Here is a 13,951-nt window from a genome sequence, read left to right on the forward strand (position 1 = left end):
TGTTTCCCCAGATGATATGCTACAGTTAACACAAGAATGTGTTGAAATAAATCTCTTATAAATCTCAGACCAGATAATCCATCCCAATATGCTTCCTCTGTTCCAAGAAGCCTTTTTACCAAAAATAAAAAAATTTAAAAAAATGAAGTCTTTTCAAAATACTCAAGAGCTTTCTGCCTAACGAGACTTAAATGTCATTTTAGTTTTTCCTAAGCGAGGATTTGATTTGAATTACTTCACGTTTCAGACAACCCAAATGAGTACTGCAGCATTGAAAAGCCAGTTTATGTCTCTAACCCATGGGTCCATCAGATACCATGTGGATTAGGACTGACTAAAAATTCTCCATGGTACAGAAACCAAGGGGTGAACAAGGCAAGGAGAAAGAAGAAAGAGACAGAGAGGAAAAAAAAATGATTGTGGAAACCATCCTAGTTTGTGATCCAGAGTACTCTGTCTCTTCCATTCTATTTTATGTGCCTCATCAAAATGTTTTCAAGTGCTCAGTGAATGTATTTATGCAGAAGTTGGAGAAGGGTTCTGTTACCTAAATGTGGTACCAGCCACTGACACAGATGGTAAGCAGGTTTCCCAAGGTCAGACAGACTAAACCTCTGCCTGAGGAGGAAATGACACCTGCATCTCCCAGGTTTCAGACAGTTGCCCCAAACATTTAACCTGTCTTCTTCTTTTAAGCAAGAGAAAATAATCTAGTCCGGGGTGAGAAGCAGGTCAATACTATTTCTTTGTTCTGCATTTGATTGTGGTTCATGACTGCTCGTGAGCAGTGTAATAATGAACATAATAACATGCATGAAAATTATTTTAACTCTCTCATCTGACCAATAACGTGCTAATACTGTGTTAGGTTTAGAAATATATTTTTAGAAGACTTTTCTTTATTATGATGGAAGAACTGAAACAGAAAAGGAATTCAGTTTCAGAGAGAGGACAGATATATCATGTCTCTGCATAATTCTAATTAATGCACTCAATAAATTCTGCTTTGGCTATTACTCACCAAATGACACTTTGTAAGTTTTCAGCCGTTCTTCATGTTTCTTGGCCAGTTTATAAATTCTATCGCTATATCCTTTTAAGGCTTCTCCGTAATCTCTACAGTCGAATGGAATGATCTGGGAATCTGCAAGTTCATAAACCAGTTTGCCTCGTAACTTGGCAATTGCTAGCTGTTTCTTGAAGGTGGGGTCATAAAATTTTTCCACTAACTCAAAGGTCTCATACACAGTGTGATAAACAGGATAATTGCTGAATTTGTCTGCTTTCTGAAAAAAGAGCAAGCAAATTTGTCAGTGCCATGTATTCTAACTGCAGTTAAGGGTTTTATTGATGGTATGATATTTTGCACAGCATCCAAATCAAAAAAGCTATTTCCTACAAAACACAATTTGCTATCCTTCCCATTTTTGTGTGTTCATCTTAGGATAATGAAACAACCTGAATCCATGGACTGTCACACACGATTAAGTGAGCAGGCTTCCTTCTCTCCATCTAAACAGACCTGACTTCAGTTCCCTTGTAAAGAGAGTGCCTCCATGGAAAGTGAAATCAGCCTGCAGTTCTCAATTGCAGAAATCCTGTCATGGATCCCTTTTTATGTCGCATGGTTCTCCAAATAATATCAAGGAGGATGTGTATGTTAAGGGGACTACTAATGGTACCGTGGAATGAAATACACACCCCCAAACAGATTTTGTAAATATCCTTTTCAGTACTTGACAGCCTATAAAATAAACATATCACTGTAATGTTTTATTCTCCAAGCTAATAGGTTTCTTATTTAATTAAAAAATGGCACTGATGTACAAATGAGACAAAAAAAAATGTTGAAGCTTCTTTACTAATTATGAATAAATGCTCTTAAAAGATGACTGCTCAGCCCTATCAAACTCCTTCAAGCAATCTACATGGCTTACCCTATTCTTGGTGTAACGCACTCTGCCCGATGCAATTCCCAGTCGCTGGAAGTAAACTTCAAAATCACTGCCTGATCCCAGTTTGTTTATTCTACATGTAGAAAAGACAACATGTCATAGAGGAAGTACTTATTTTATAATATGATGGTAATTTATGCAAAATGTAGATTTTCAAAGAAATGGAGGTCAAGGCTTCTGAAGGGCACACCAGGGACACTCATAAGATCAGAGAGTAGACGAGCAGCAAGCTTAATTACCGTAACTGGTTTTATTCTAACACACTAATCCGGTATCCAATATTACTGGGAGAGTCATTTAAAGGTAGCGACCCTGATTATGACACTGGCCACATTAGGAAAAAAATGTACATAGTATACACAAGAGCTGTAGATTTACATCAGATAAGCCTCTGCAATCTTAAAATATTAAACATCTATTTCCAAACTAATAAGAATTGCGAGGCAATATATGTAAAGACAGATGTGTTTATATACTCAGCATATTCAACAGTACAAAGACTGGTAAATAATTTCCACAGTAGAAGATTAGCATTTATTACTTACAAGTAAATATTGCCATCTGCTGGGTAGGTGTGGCAAGACAGAGGAAAAGAAAAACAGTAATAAAAACCTGAAATATTCTCAGTATTTTCAAATATTTATTTGAGTTTTATATTAAGTTTTAGGGTTAAATATCTAGCCAGAAGAATAATTGGCATTTCTCAGATAAAATAAATAAATAAATAACCCAGCTAAAGCTTTCCCATTAGTATACATTTCTGCAAGAAACTATTTGTTTCAGCTGAGGATTAGATTTAGTGGCTTTTTCAAAAGGAAGAGATCTTAGTGAGTCTAATGAATCTAGGAGATCATATTGCCAAGGCTTGCAAGATGATAGGGTCATACATCCAGAACATTTGGGTCAAATCACACAAGGGGGCAGTTCTACTCACCTTATGGGGGTATAAGGTTTAGCCTTACAGTCACAGGCTTAAACAATGTTTTGAAGTTTTAATACTTTCAAATAAAGATTTGTAATGTACATCCATTACGTAAATAAAAAAATAATTATCATAAGAGCTTTTTCATTACTGTTCTAGGCAGTTTCTTTCAACAGAGCATTTGCTTAGCCTAACAATAGTATATTATCTCATCTAGAAGGGTGACTAAACTACACTTTGAATTCTTTCCCTGCCCTTCATTTCCATGATTGCTCTTCTATCCATAAGAAGCCTTTAAAGAGTGTGAGGTTTCCTCTTGCAGTGGGTATAGATCATCTTTTTTAAAAAGGTCATACCATTTTATTTGATTTTAAAATCAAATATTGTTGGAGACACCACGTACTAAAAAGTTGCTGTCATCAATAGCAATACATCTTGAAGAATTCTGTAGAGGAATTGTGCTATGATATGATTAAAATATTGGGAAAATAAAAGCAAATTAACAACTTACCTGGGATAACTATTATTTTCAGGTGCAGGGTCTTTCACAAGCCAACTCTCATAGAGAGACTTCTTTTCATAACCCTCATCAGGGCTTGAGATCTGGAAACAAAAAGATTATAATCTCACTGGAAGTATCTCTAACTGAAATCAGTGTTAAAGGAGACATTTACAGCTATCTGCATCATTCTTAATAGCATTGCTGTATGCAATGAAGTACACATAGTTCATTTACATTTCTTCTATACAGTTATGGATCCCAACCGTAAAGAGCATCTGACAGGCACTTGGACCCAATCACGGACAGTACAGCAAGGTACAGCTGAAGAATACTGGCTTGAACCCCTCAGGTTTTGGAAGAAATTGGAAGAATACTTGGGATTTTTAGGATTTCTTACCACTTTATTATAGCCCTTTGTATGCGCATGCACAAGTACATGTAATAGCACTATGGAGCTGCTCCAGCAGCAATCCTTTCAGCAAGCAAGGGGAGAAGAGAGCCCTGAGCCATCACAAATTTGCTTCAAACAGCAACTACATTCTCTCAACAGGTTAAGCCTGAAATTTGCCTGCTCTTTGTTATAGGAATTACGTTAGAAAGAAGGGGCATAACCTGTCACTAACTATATTACAGAAGTGTCAGGGGAACTGAACCAAGACTGGAGCCCTGTTGTGCAAGACACCGTGTGTACAAATGCAGGTCCCACCCCTACCTTAAAAAAATTGAAAGCTATGTAATCATGAAGGGTAAATACTAGTACAGCCAAAATACAGCTGGGAAAACTATGAAGCAGTAGGAAATTAATTGACCAAAGCTGTTAGAAAATCTGTGGCAGAGTTACACATAAATAAAAACTCTGGCCCTAGTCTCTAGCTACACCTATCAATCTTTGTTAGTTATGGCTAAAGCCAGTATGGTCCTTTAAATATCACATTGGCTATCATGTGCAGAGGATTGGGATTTATTTATTTATTTTCAAAATACAAAGCATAAACATGCATGGTTAGATACATAGTTTCACAGTATTGTTGAGTCTTAAATTCTGCACTGAAAAATATACGGACTCCAAATTGAAAATCCTAGGAATTCTGACCTCTGGGGTTATGGCAATAACTACAAGGAAAAAAAAATAACAACTTTGTGAAGCAACCGTTTGACTGCTGTCATTTTCAGGGCACTTTGGTCAAGTTCTATGGCTTAAATTGAAAATGGCATATTAATATGAGCAAGCTGAGCTCTGACATATGTGAGTAACAATACTCCATGCTCTGGCGGAGATGTTATTCTGACAGCTCTGGTCATGTCAAAACCATTCATCCTGACTTAGATCCAAATCTAGAATCAGCACAAGCTCACTGTTACTTCAAAGAAGACATGGAGTTCTTTAAATATAAATGCAATGTAAAAAGTGATGATGAGAAAAGGGGAATTGGAGTTGGACTATTGCAGATGTTGGCTGGTGAGAAATAATTTTGAGAAATCTAGCAGTACTGCTGGGCCAAAAGAGATTGCCAACTTCTAAACATCCCATCTGTATGCTAAGGACTGCACTTAAATGCAGAACTCCTTGAAAGATGACACTTCATCTGTACACTACATTTTTTGATGAGAAGTGGTTCACAAAAAAAAAAAAAAAAAAAAAAAAAAAAAAAAAACAGGATGAGCAAAAAGCTCGTGGGGTTTATGTCAATGATTTTGGTCTAAGAACACATATTCCAAGTTTGGATGTTGGACTCTTTCATGTGAACAGAAATAACTTTCTTTCAGACATGCATAATCACCCACATCTGCACTAATGTTCTTTCACTTACTGGGCTTTCTGAATGAAATCCAATCCCATGCAAAAGCCTAATGCAAATCATTGGCTCTGGTATGTACATCTAGCCTCCCAGTGTCTTCCAAAAACAGCACTGCAGTCAGAATATTAAAACTAAGAATATAATAATTTCAGCTGAATCCTTCTAGTCATTACAGAATTTAGTTGATGTTTTTGTTTGTTTGTTCTACTTCTTATTTTAAGATTATTGGAAAAGACACAGCTTAGTAGAGGTATAGATCTTAGTTGTCTTTATAGCAAGCTACATAAATACAAGCTGATCCCTCTGCAAAATAAAAATTCCATGTTTTACTTGTTACATTAGTTTCTCTCCCTCTTTTGCTAATTCAATTCACTGGAATTTGTAAAGCTCCAGAGAATGAAGATGTTTGATCCCTTAAATTAATTTTATTCTGTGATGCCAGAATCAGTGAGCCAAGGAAAATTTATGACATATTTCTAGAGTGTCTCTCACTCATCTGTATACATGTTTTTATGTCACCAGAAATCATGGTCAAGGTAGAACTGGTCTTTCAATAAATGCCCCTTGGTATTCTTTCTCTCACAGAGTTCATCAAAACATCTTTTTCCTTGGGAAAAAATCAACAACTGCTATTAATGATCTTACAGGAAAGTTCAAAAGGGTGTGAGAGAAAGGTTTCACAGTCTGTGAGGCATGGTTCGCTGGAGGTCACCTGTGACACATCAACATCAGTAAATTAAAGATGGTTTGGAAATTTAAACTTAAAATTAAAATTTTCCTCAAAAAAAAATATATATATTTATATATACATATATATATTATGGTAAGGAGTGTCTTAAATGTATTTGCCAAAACAATGGAAAAAATAGTCTAAAGAAAAAAGGGATTATAAATGATATTTTTTGGATAGAGACAATACTATAGAAGAAAACTGCAAAAACTGTTTGAATGTGTACAGAAAGTAGAGGACAGCACTGGATTGGAATGCTGTTGCAGAATTCTACTCTGTGAAAGAAACATAAAAGAAAAAAAAATAGTTGTCTTTTTTTTTTTGTCTATAAGAAACTAATAAGAAAAAGAAAAAAGTCTAAGATGTTTCAGCAGTAGCGTTAAGGAACTCAAGCAATAGTCAGACTTCTCACTGACACCTCTCTGCCTTAAACTCAACCCCTTAACAAATGAAGCTATGAAGAATATGAATAAATAAAGTGTACTTCTAGGAGCTTTTTAGCAAGGAAACAGCATGGAATTATGGAGTAGTTGTCAGGTTTTCTGTTGTTTGTATTACACTTCTACTGTTAAATCTTAAATAACACTGAATAGGAAGATTTTCAAAAATGCCAGTCCTAAGAACTTCATATGGTATGTTAAAGGAAGTTTCCTACCCAAAGCCAGCAATAGTTGAATAGTTGACTTTAGATCAAAGAATAAGATGCTATTTCTAATCCAGAGCATATTTTACTTTGTTTATCTTTTGCAGAAAAAAAAATAAAATGAATCCCTGGGTAAACGAGTTGCTGCACACAGAAAGAAAATTATTCTAACCAGGACCCTGCAGCACTAGGGACATAGGAATTTGTATAGGTGAAACAGACTGCCCTGCAGTGTGCGAAGTGTGACAGCAGCTGACTGAACAAGCACAGCTTCTCCCCCTGCAAGGAAGAAAGAATATGACAAAAAGAGTTGATAAGAAAATAAAATGTAGAAAATGGAAGAAAAGCAAGGGAACAGCATAGATAAACTACCTCATATTCACATGATGGCATTTCCAGTGTCAAAAGAAAATGTACTACATGTGAAAATAGCTCATAATGAATGCATCTTATGGGAAGGGATACTCATAGCTGGAGCCATCCTACCAAGTGAAGTTTCAGTGCAGATTTCTAGAACAGACCAAGTCACCTAGGTTCCCTTAATAACAGAGGAAGAAGATTTTTAGAGGGTTCTGTATGCACGAGAGTAGACAACCACATTTGGGCACATAAATTATTTCTACCCATTGCCTTTAAAGGGAGCCTATTTTCCTATTTTCCTTAAGTCAGATAGAGATGCCTTCACTTAATTGAGATGAGGATAGTGACAATGCCTCATGCTATGTGCCTCAGCTGGTTAACAACTTATACAGCCAATGAAATTTCATGCCTTAGTGGACCACAGTCCTTCAGCCTTATCATAATTCATGCTGAGAGGTGAAAGCAAAGGACAAGTGTACTACAAGGCCACTTGTCAATCAAATCCACACATCTGGCCTATTACAAAACCCACAAACCCACCCAATCCTTTCATATCTATCATTGTGTTTCAAGGGCTCAGTAAGAAATGGAGGACATTCAGGTAGAACCAATAAAAAATGGTAGCTTGCTAATGTGAAAAGTAATAGATTTTAGATTTTAAGAGATTGCATTTGAAATCAAAATGTGAAACACCATTTATTTCCTTGAACGCTTATTTTAGAGAATTGATTTTGCTCAAGTGTTTAATTATCTGGAATTTATTTATTTATTTATGGACTTATCTATATAGAATTATAGAGAAGTTCAGAATTATCTCTACATAGTATATTATAAATTGCAAATAATATTCCACTTATGTTAGTGATACATTTCAGCCTTCTTACAAATACTGAGGAACCATGAGCTTGGACTGTGTACCACTGAAGGGAAGTTTTGACACTAATTTTGGTAGGATTAAGATTCTTCCAGCATGGCTATAAGACAATAAGAATATTATACAATAATTCAATTTTATCCAATAAACCTCCAGTTTTACATTCTCAGAACACCACAAATAATAAACACTCTGATTCAGTACCTCTTTAGTTAGATTATACACCAGTCTGTAGAGAAGAGGGGTGCAGTCAACTCTTAATGTGTAGTTGCCTGAAAATGAAACACAGACATGGAAATCTTCCCCCACATATCATCAGCATCATCTTCCTAATGGGCTAGTCTTGCAGTCCCTTCTTACACAAACTTCTCCTTGACTCTAAGGCAAAGAATTTAGATCTTGCCTCAGAATTTATACAGAAACAGACTATTTAGTTGGTCACCTTGTAAAAGCTACTGCTCCTACACAACAGCAATGCATTGGTTATGGTATGTACACAGTAATGTAATGAAGCCTTCCCATAATTCTAGAATATGCCCAACTCTCCCTCATCTGCTACAAATCCTTGTCACTCACATGCTCCCCAAAGCATGTATTAAACAGAAGCAGTGGTAACATCCTAGAAAAAGAAATAAAAAATAAGTCAGTGCATTCAGGAACTGACATTTCCCTTGCAAAAGTTTTTAAGAAGCTTCTCAGTGCAGCTGTTTCTTCTTTTACCATGAAGAGGACATTTGTAATATTTTTTTTCAGATTTTATCTGAAAAAAAAACAACAGGTCATCTGAGTAAGAGACTTGCAAGACTTTTGGCATTTTGTGTTTCAGTATTAAACTTCACCCAAACAGAAGGCAACAAAGCTACAGAGTAGTGTTTTCATCTACTCTCTTCTAAACGTCCCCTTCTACCACCATGCTATAGCTTCTTCAGTTTACACCCATGAGGTTTCAACATTGCCTGGGGCTACGTTGAGCTCACTAACTACTCCCAAAGCTGTCAGTCACAGCAGCAAGAGCCCCATTGAAAAGAAACTATTGCCACTACAGTTAGGCTGTCAAGCAACCTTCTCTGTAGGCTACAACCATCCAACAGCAGCTAGGATGGACAATAGCAAAGGGGGGATGAGAAGGCTTTGATGTAATGAAAGACAAGCTGTCAGATAACACTGCTGCTGGGTTTTGACACTGCTTAAGACCTTTTGGCCATTCCTTGCATGGTGTGCACTCACAAGAGTACTTGACTGACAAATTCAGAAAATCCCATGGTGATGAAAAAATTACTAGGTAACATTAATAATGTTTCCAAAGAGGGTCTGTATTTGAGAACTGGAAATTAGAATTACATAAATGCCTAAAAGGATGACCCACTATTCTGTCATGGGTGCTAAAGGACAATCAATAGAAATAATTTGCTGTTCAAAACATGGCACAAGAAGCACTGTAGAAAAAGCATGATGATAAACAAAATAATTCCAGAGTATATGGATGTTCTGGCTCTACAGGGGATGCTCAGAGTGAAGTGAAAGACGTCCAAGATACTTAAAACAGTCCTCTGAAGATGGTGTTCTTTTTCTTTTCCAGCAGTTTTACTTTTACATTTTCTTTAATGCATAAAACAAGAGACATGTTTGAATAATTAAGATTTGGAAGAAAATTGTTAATGCAGCAGCATGTTGGCTGCAAATCAACTAAAAAAAAAAAAAAAAAAAGTGTTATGATCCATGCTGAGAATATGAAGCAGTTGTAAAGCTATTATTTCATCTGTGAGATCTAGGCATGAAATTCTGCTCCACTTTTTACACAGCATGTAAGCTACATAATTGAAGGAACAGCTCTACTCTCCTTATACCCCAACTCCAACTGAGCATTTAGAAACTGGGTTTGGCTTTTCTTTCCCTCCAATCCTTTTGTGACAGATAGAATTTTCAGCTGACATGAATAAAACAAGTTCTTAAATGTGCCTATCGATATCCATTTTATTCACACACAGTAAGCCCAAATAAGTTGGGTTTAACATGGGAAGAGCAACGCCCTAAATAACATAAGATATGGTTCAGAACAGCTTCACAGGACTCTACTGACTATTATTTCAGCATAAACAATAGGAAATGAGGCCCCTCTGTAATAAAGTTCAGAATAATTTAAGAAGGAAAATGTCCTGTTTATTTTGATTTAGGTCACTGTGCTGCCTTCAGTTTTCAAAGTCTAGTTTCTAAGCATCATTCCTGTATGCATTCCTCTCAGAATCTGAAGGGCATAGTAAATTCAATAATGGGGGATCACTTTCTTGTGAACCACTCTTGAGAGCTCATTTTTCTAGGACAGTGTTGCCATAATATGTAACTCCTTGCAGAGCCTTCTTGCTCATAGCAATGAACAAAGGTGACTACGCTGTCCCAAAGCAAAAAAATGTTTTCCCACCCCCACAAAATGTAAGCCCAAGGTCTTGACGCTATATGTCTTGAGACTGTAATAAATTGTAGTGTCTCAAGATACTGTACTTCCACAGTAAATTGAGCTGGAGCTGCAAACAGAACAAGGAACAGTCTGTTATATATCAAATCTGTAATTGTAAAACAAAGCTAAAGCAGTTAAGCACTTAAGCAGTTTTACAATTCAGACTGCTCAATTCATTAGTAAAGAACACTAAATTCTAGAGGAGGCATTCCGGCAGCCAACTGCAGCTCATGGTTGGAACTATTTGCAAGAAGGAAGCAACATGAAAATGTAAATTGTTCTCTCTACTTAATTCTGCATTTGGTACAGTTATGTTGAATGTCACATTATCTATTTTGCATTTACTAGCTCTGGATGCAATGAATAACACACAATAACTACTAAAGTTGACATCTGTAAAGCAAAATGAGTTTAAAAATAAGACATACCTTCTATAGAAGAATCTGTGTTGATGTAAGCAACTGCCCGTTCCTGGAGGACTCTGGCATTTTCCTAGGGTTGTAAAAGTGCAATTATTACTTTTCATTTAGTGACATTTAGTCAAGATATTAAGTATACTGTTTTTTACCACCTTACCTTTAAGAACCATGTCAGGATAAGTAGCACAATGTACCTTACTCATTATACTAGTATTTGAGGGTGGTTAATGATCTGGGCATACGAAATTCACTCTTACATCTGGGACTCAATTTTTTTCTAGGAACCACCCACAAAATAGAGGTCTGTCTGCTGCATCACACAGGAGCAAGACAGGACAGGAAAACTAATGCAGAAGACATGAAATTGGAGGGAGTGACCCACCAGAGGGCCGTGCTGCCATCCAAAGGGACCTCAGCAGGCTGGCAAGAACATCATGGAGTTGATCAAGGTGACGTGCAGGGTCCTGCCCCTGGGGAGGAATAGCCTCAGGCCCCAGGACACGCTAGGGGCCACCCACCTAGGCAGCAGCTCTCAGAAAAGGACCTGGGGGTCCTGATGGGCACCAGGCTGAACGTGAGCCAGCAATGGGCCCTTGCTGCTAAGAAGGCCAATGGTGTCATGGCATGCATGAAGCAAAATACCACCAGTAGGCCGAGGGAAGTGATCCTGCCCCTCTGCTCAGCACTGGTGAGGCCATACCTGGAGTGCTGAATCCAGTTCTGGGCCCCCCAGTACAAGAAAGACCTGGGCATACTGAAGAGAGTCCAAGATCAACCACTTTTTGAATGTGCAAAATATGACGACTGTGAGCTGATCTAGAATTCCTTAATGCCATTAATTCCCAGTTATTCATGTCAGATCCCAGTACTGAACTCATTTTTAACACAGATAAACTGGGTATCGCTGTCATTTCTACACTCTTCCATTTCAAAAAGGGATGAATCAAAGCACTGAATTTGACTGTTTTGAGTCAACCAACCATTGCTTTCATGCTAAATATATACACACGCAGGCTTAATTTTTTGAAAACTGGCAATTATGTTTGAAATTGATATTCTAATCACTAAGTGGTATTTTACTAAATCTTGGCTTTGTAATAGATATTCTAATTAGGTTAGTAACTGATACTTGATTCATTCGATTTATAACACCACACATCATTTGTAAGTCATGTGAACTGCAAATTAGATTGGTAAGTGATAACTCCAAAATGCAATTGGTATCTTTAAAACAAGAAGTAGAGAAGATTCTGGAAACAAACAAACAAACAAACAAACAAAAAAAGAAACAAATGAAGGGAGGAAGCAAACTTGGATATGCATACACATGGCCTTATATATGTGCAAAAGCTTATTTGCAACATAACGAAATTCTTTCATTTATGAGCAATGGAGATTGTTTATGCAACAAAAGGATGTTGCCACAGTTGCAGAGTCTTTTTGTTACTTTACCATCACAGAAAACAGGAAATATAGTGGGTTAATTTTCCTCAAGATTTAGTAGATGACAGATCTAGCAGCTGCAGAAAACACAAATGTAAGCTGTGAGGAAAATCTCTAGAGAAACTAAAATCTAATTTTGGTGTCAAGAGGAGGAATGCACACCACCAAGATAAAGCAAGAAAACAATAATATAAAAACATTGAGGTTCAGATATGAATGGTGTTTATGGCTTTCTAATCTAGTAGAGCTGCCATTGTATGAAATGCAATAGATGATAGATTACCAGCTATTAAATTATTAAACAAGAAACACTGCAGAACAGCAGTAGCAATACGAGAACAAGTATAAAATAACTAATTTATTCATGACATAAGAGAAACAGACCTTTTAAGTATCATGCTTTCATATTCTTCATAGTTAAAACAATTGTGAACAATTGTGTTTTGTTTTGTTTTGTTTTTGACATTATCTAAAAATGAACAGTTAGATAGAGAACAGAATCAAAAATAAAAGAGTAATATAAGATTTGCTTTTGTCACCAGTGGAGCTCAGATGACATGAAGTTTTAAAGCAAATCCTTTAAAATCCCTCAGTAAATGACTTTTAAAATATTATAAATTATGCTTTCTTCATCTAATGTCACACAAACTGACAATAAGATGCAGAGAGTCTATTGCACCTGGAAGCTAAATGGTTTATGGGAGTGCAAATCCAAGGGAAGAGAAATCACAGCTTTGTTAACAGAAGAATGATGGAATCCCTTTGGTATTGGGAGCACAATTCTGGTTTTCTCCTCCAATGTGTCATTTTGATATGTAATTTTGTAGTTTACTGAAATACATGCCAATAAATTAAAATAAAAAGATTTAATTATTTTCTTGTACTGAATTTTAAAACTCTAAGTTTTCTAAATACAGCGTTGTAAATAAAATTCTAAGAACAAAAAAATGTTAAACCATTCAGTACCAATAAACTGATGTAGTTCAGTACCAATAAACTGATGTAGTTCACCAGAACTGTGTTTCTGTGAGAAGTTAGATAGGTAATTTGCATAAATATATGAGGGCCTTGCAGCACCTGAAGAGGAATCTGTTGTGCTCCAGTTTTAATTTGAAGTTACCGATTGCAGTCTAGTGATAGACACCATTAGGCTCTGCATCTTCCTGCAACAGATGTCCAAGTTATGCCTCACGCTATTCTTTATTTACCTCAGCCCATTCTGTGGAACCCAACAATCCAAATTCTTCTGCATCCCAACTAGCAAAAATAATAGTTCGTCTGGGTCTCCAACCTGCAATCACATAGTTAAATTTCAAAATTCAGCTCAAGTTAGAAAGTCTAGTAAAAGACCAACACAGTTAATTGAATCACTTTTAAAAATTAGCACTTAATTGATATAGCAGTAGAAAAAAAATCCTCTCTAAGCCCTTAGAGGAACGTATTACTACAGAAGAATTTCTTCCTAACGCACAATTTTCATTCTATACAACTAAAAGGTTAATCTTCTACTGATGAGGGACATGAGGGAATAAATTCAGCCAACTAAGATGCAATGATACACATGCAATTCTTCAATAAATTTGCATGTTTCATAATGAGAACTACAACTCTCTGCAGAGGTGAAAAGTTAAATCAACACAACTGCTTCTGGGAACATTCAGCATAGTCTCTCATTGTTGCTGTTTCCCATATCCATCACTTTAATTCTGCAATAAATAAGTTACCTTCCATCTTCATTTTACCAAAACTCCGAACAACCTCTTGAAGAACAGCTGCGCCTGTAGTTGGATCAATACCACCAAACACCCAGGAGTCTCTGTGACCTCCAAAAATAATATATCTATCTGGA

At 36.4% G+C, this 13,951-nt stretch overlaps 1 protein-coding gene across 3 annotated transcripts in view; it reads right to left on the reverse strand.

Moving 5' to 3' along the window:
• The window catches only part of LOC101789505 (N-acetylated-alpha-linked acidic dipeptidase 2), a 40,762-nt gene that overhangs the window by 5,601 nt on the left and 21,210 nt on the right, over positions 1–13,951 (reverse strand). For all 3 annotated transcript variants that reach the window (XR_001195375.5, XM_072032806.1, XM_038176817.2), the window contains exons 10-16: positions 13,827–13,946; positions 13,311–13,393; positions 10,669–10,732; positions 7,990–8,057; positions 3,389–3,480; positions 1,938–2,028; positions 1,022–1,286 (exon numbers count right to left, since the gene is read on the reverse strand). Coding sequence is in view for 2 of the 3 variants with exons in the window: in XM_072032806.1 (XP_071888907.1) it covers positions 1,022–1,286; positions 1,938–2,028; positions 3,389–3,480; positions 7,990–8,057; positions 10,669–10,732; positions 13,311–13,393; positions 13,827–13,946 (783 nt within the window). In the remaining variant the exon portion in view is untranslated. The remainder of the gene's footprint in view (positions 1–1,021; positions 1,287–1,937; positions 2,029–3,388; positions 3,481–7,989; positions 8,058–10,668; positions 10,733–13,310; positions 13,394–13,826; positions 13,947–13,951) is intronic.

Source organism: Anas platyrhynchos, chromosome 1 (assembly GCF_047663525.1).
Source record: "Anas platyrhynchos isolate ZD024472 breed Pekin duck chromosome 1, IASCAAS_PekinDuck_T2T, whole genome shotgun sequence".
NCBI classification, from domain to species: domain Eukaryota; kingdom Metazoa; phylum Chordata; class Aves; order Anseriformes; family Anatidae; genus Anas; species Anas platyrhynchos.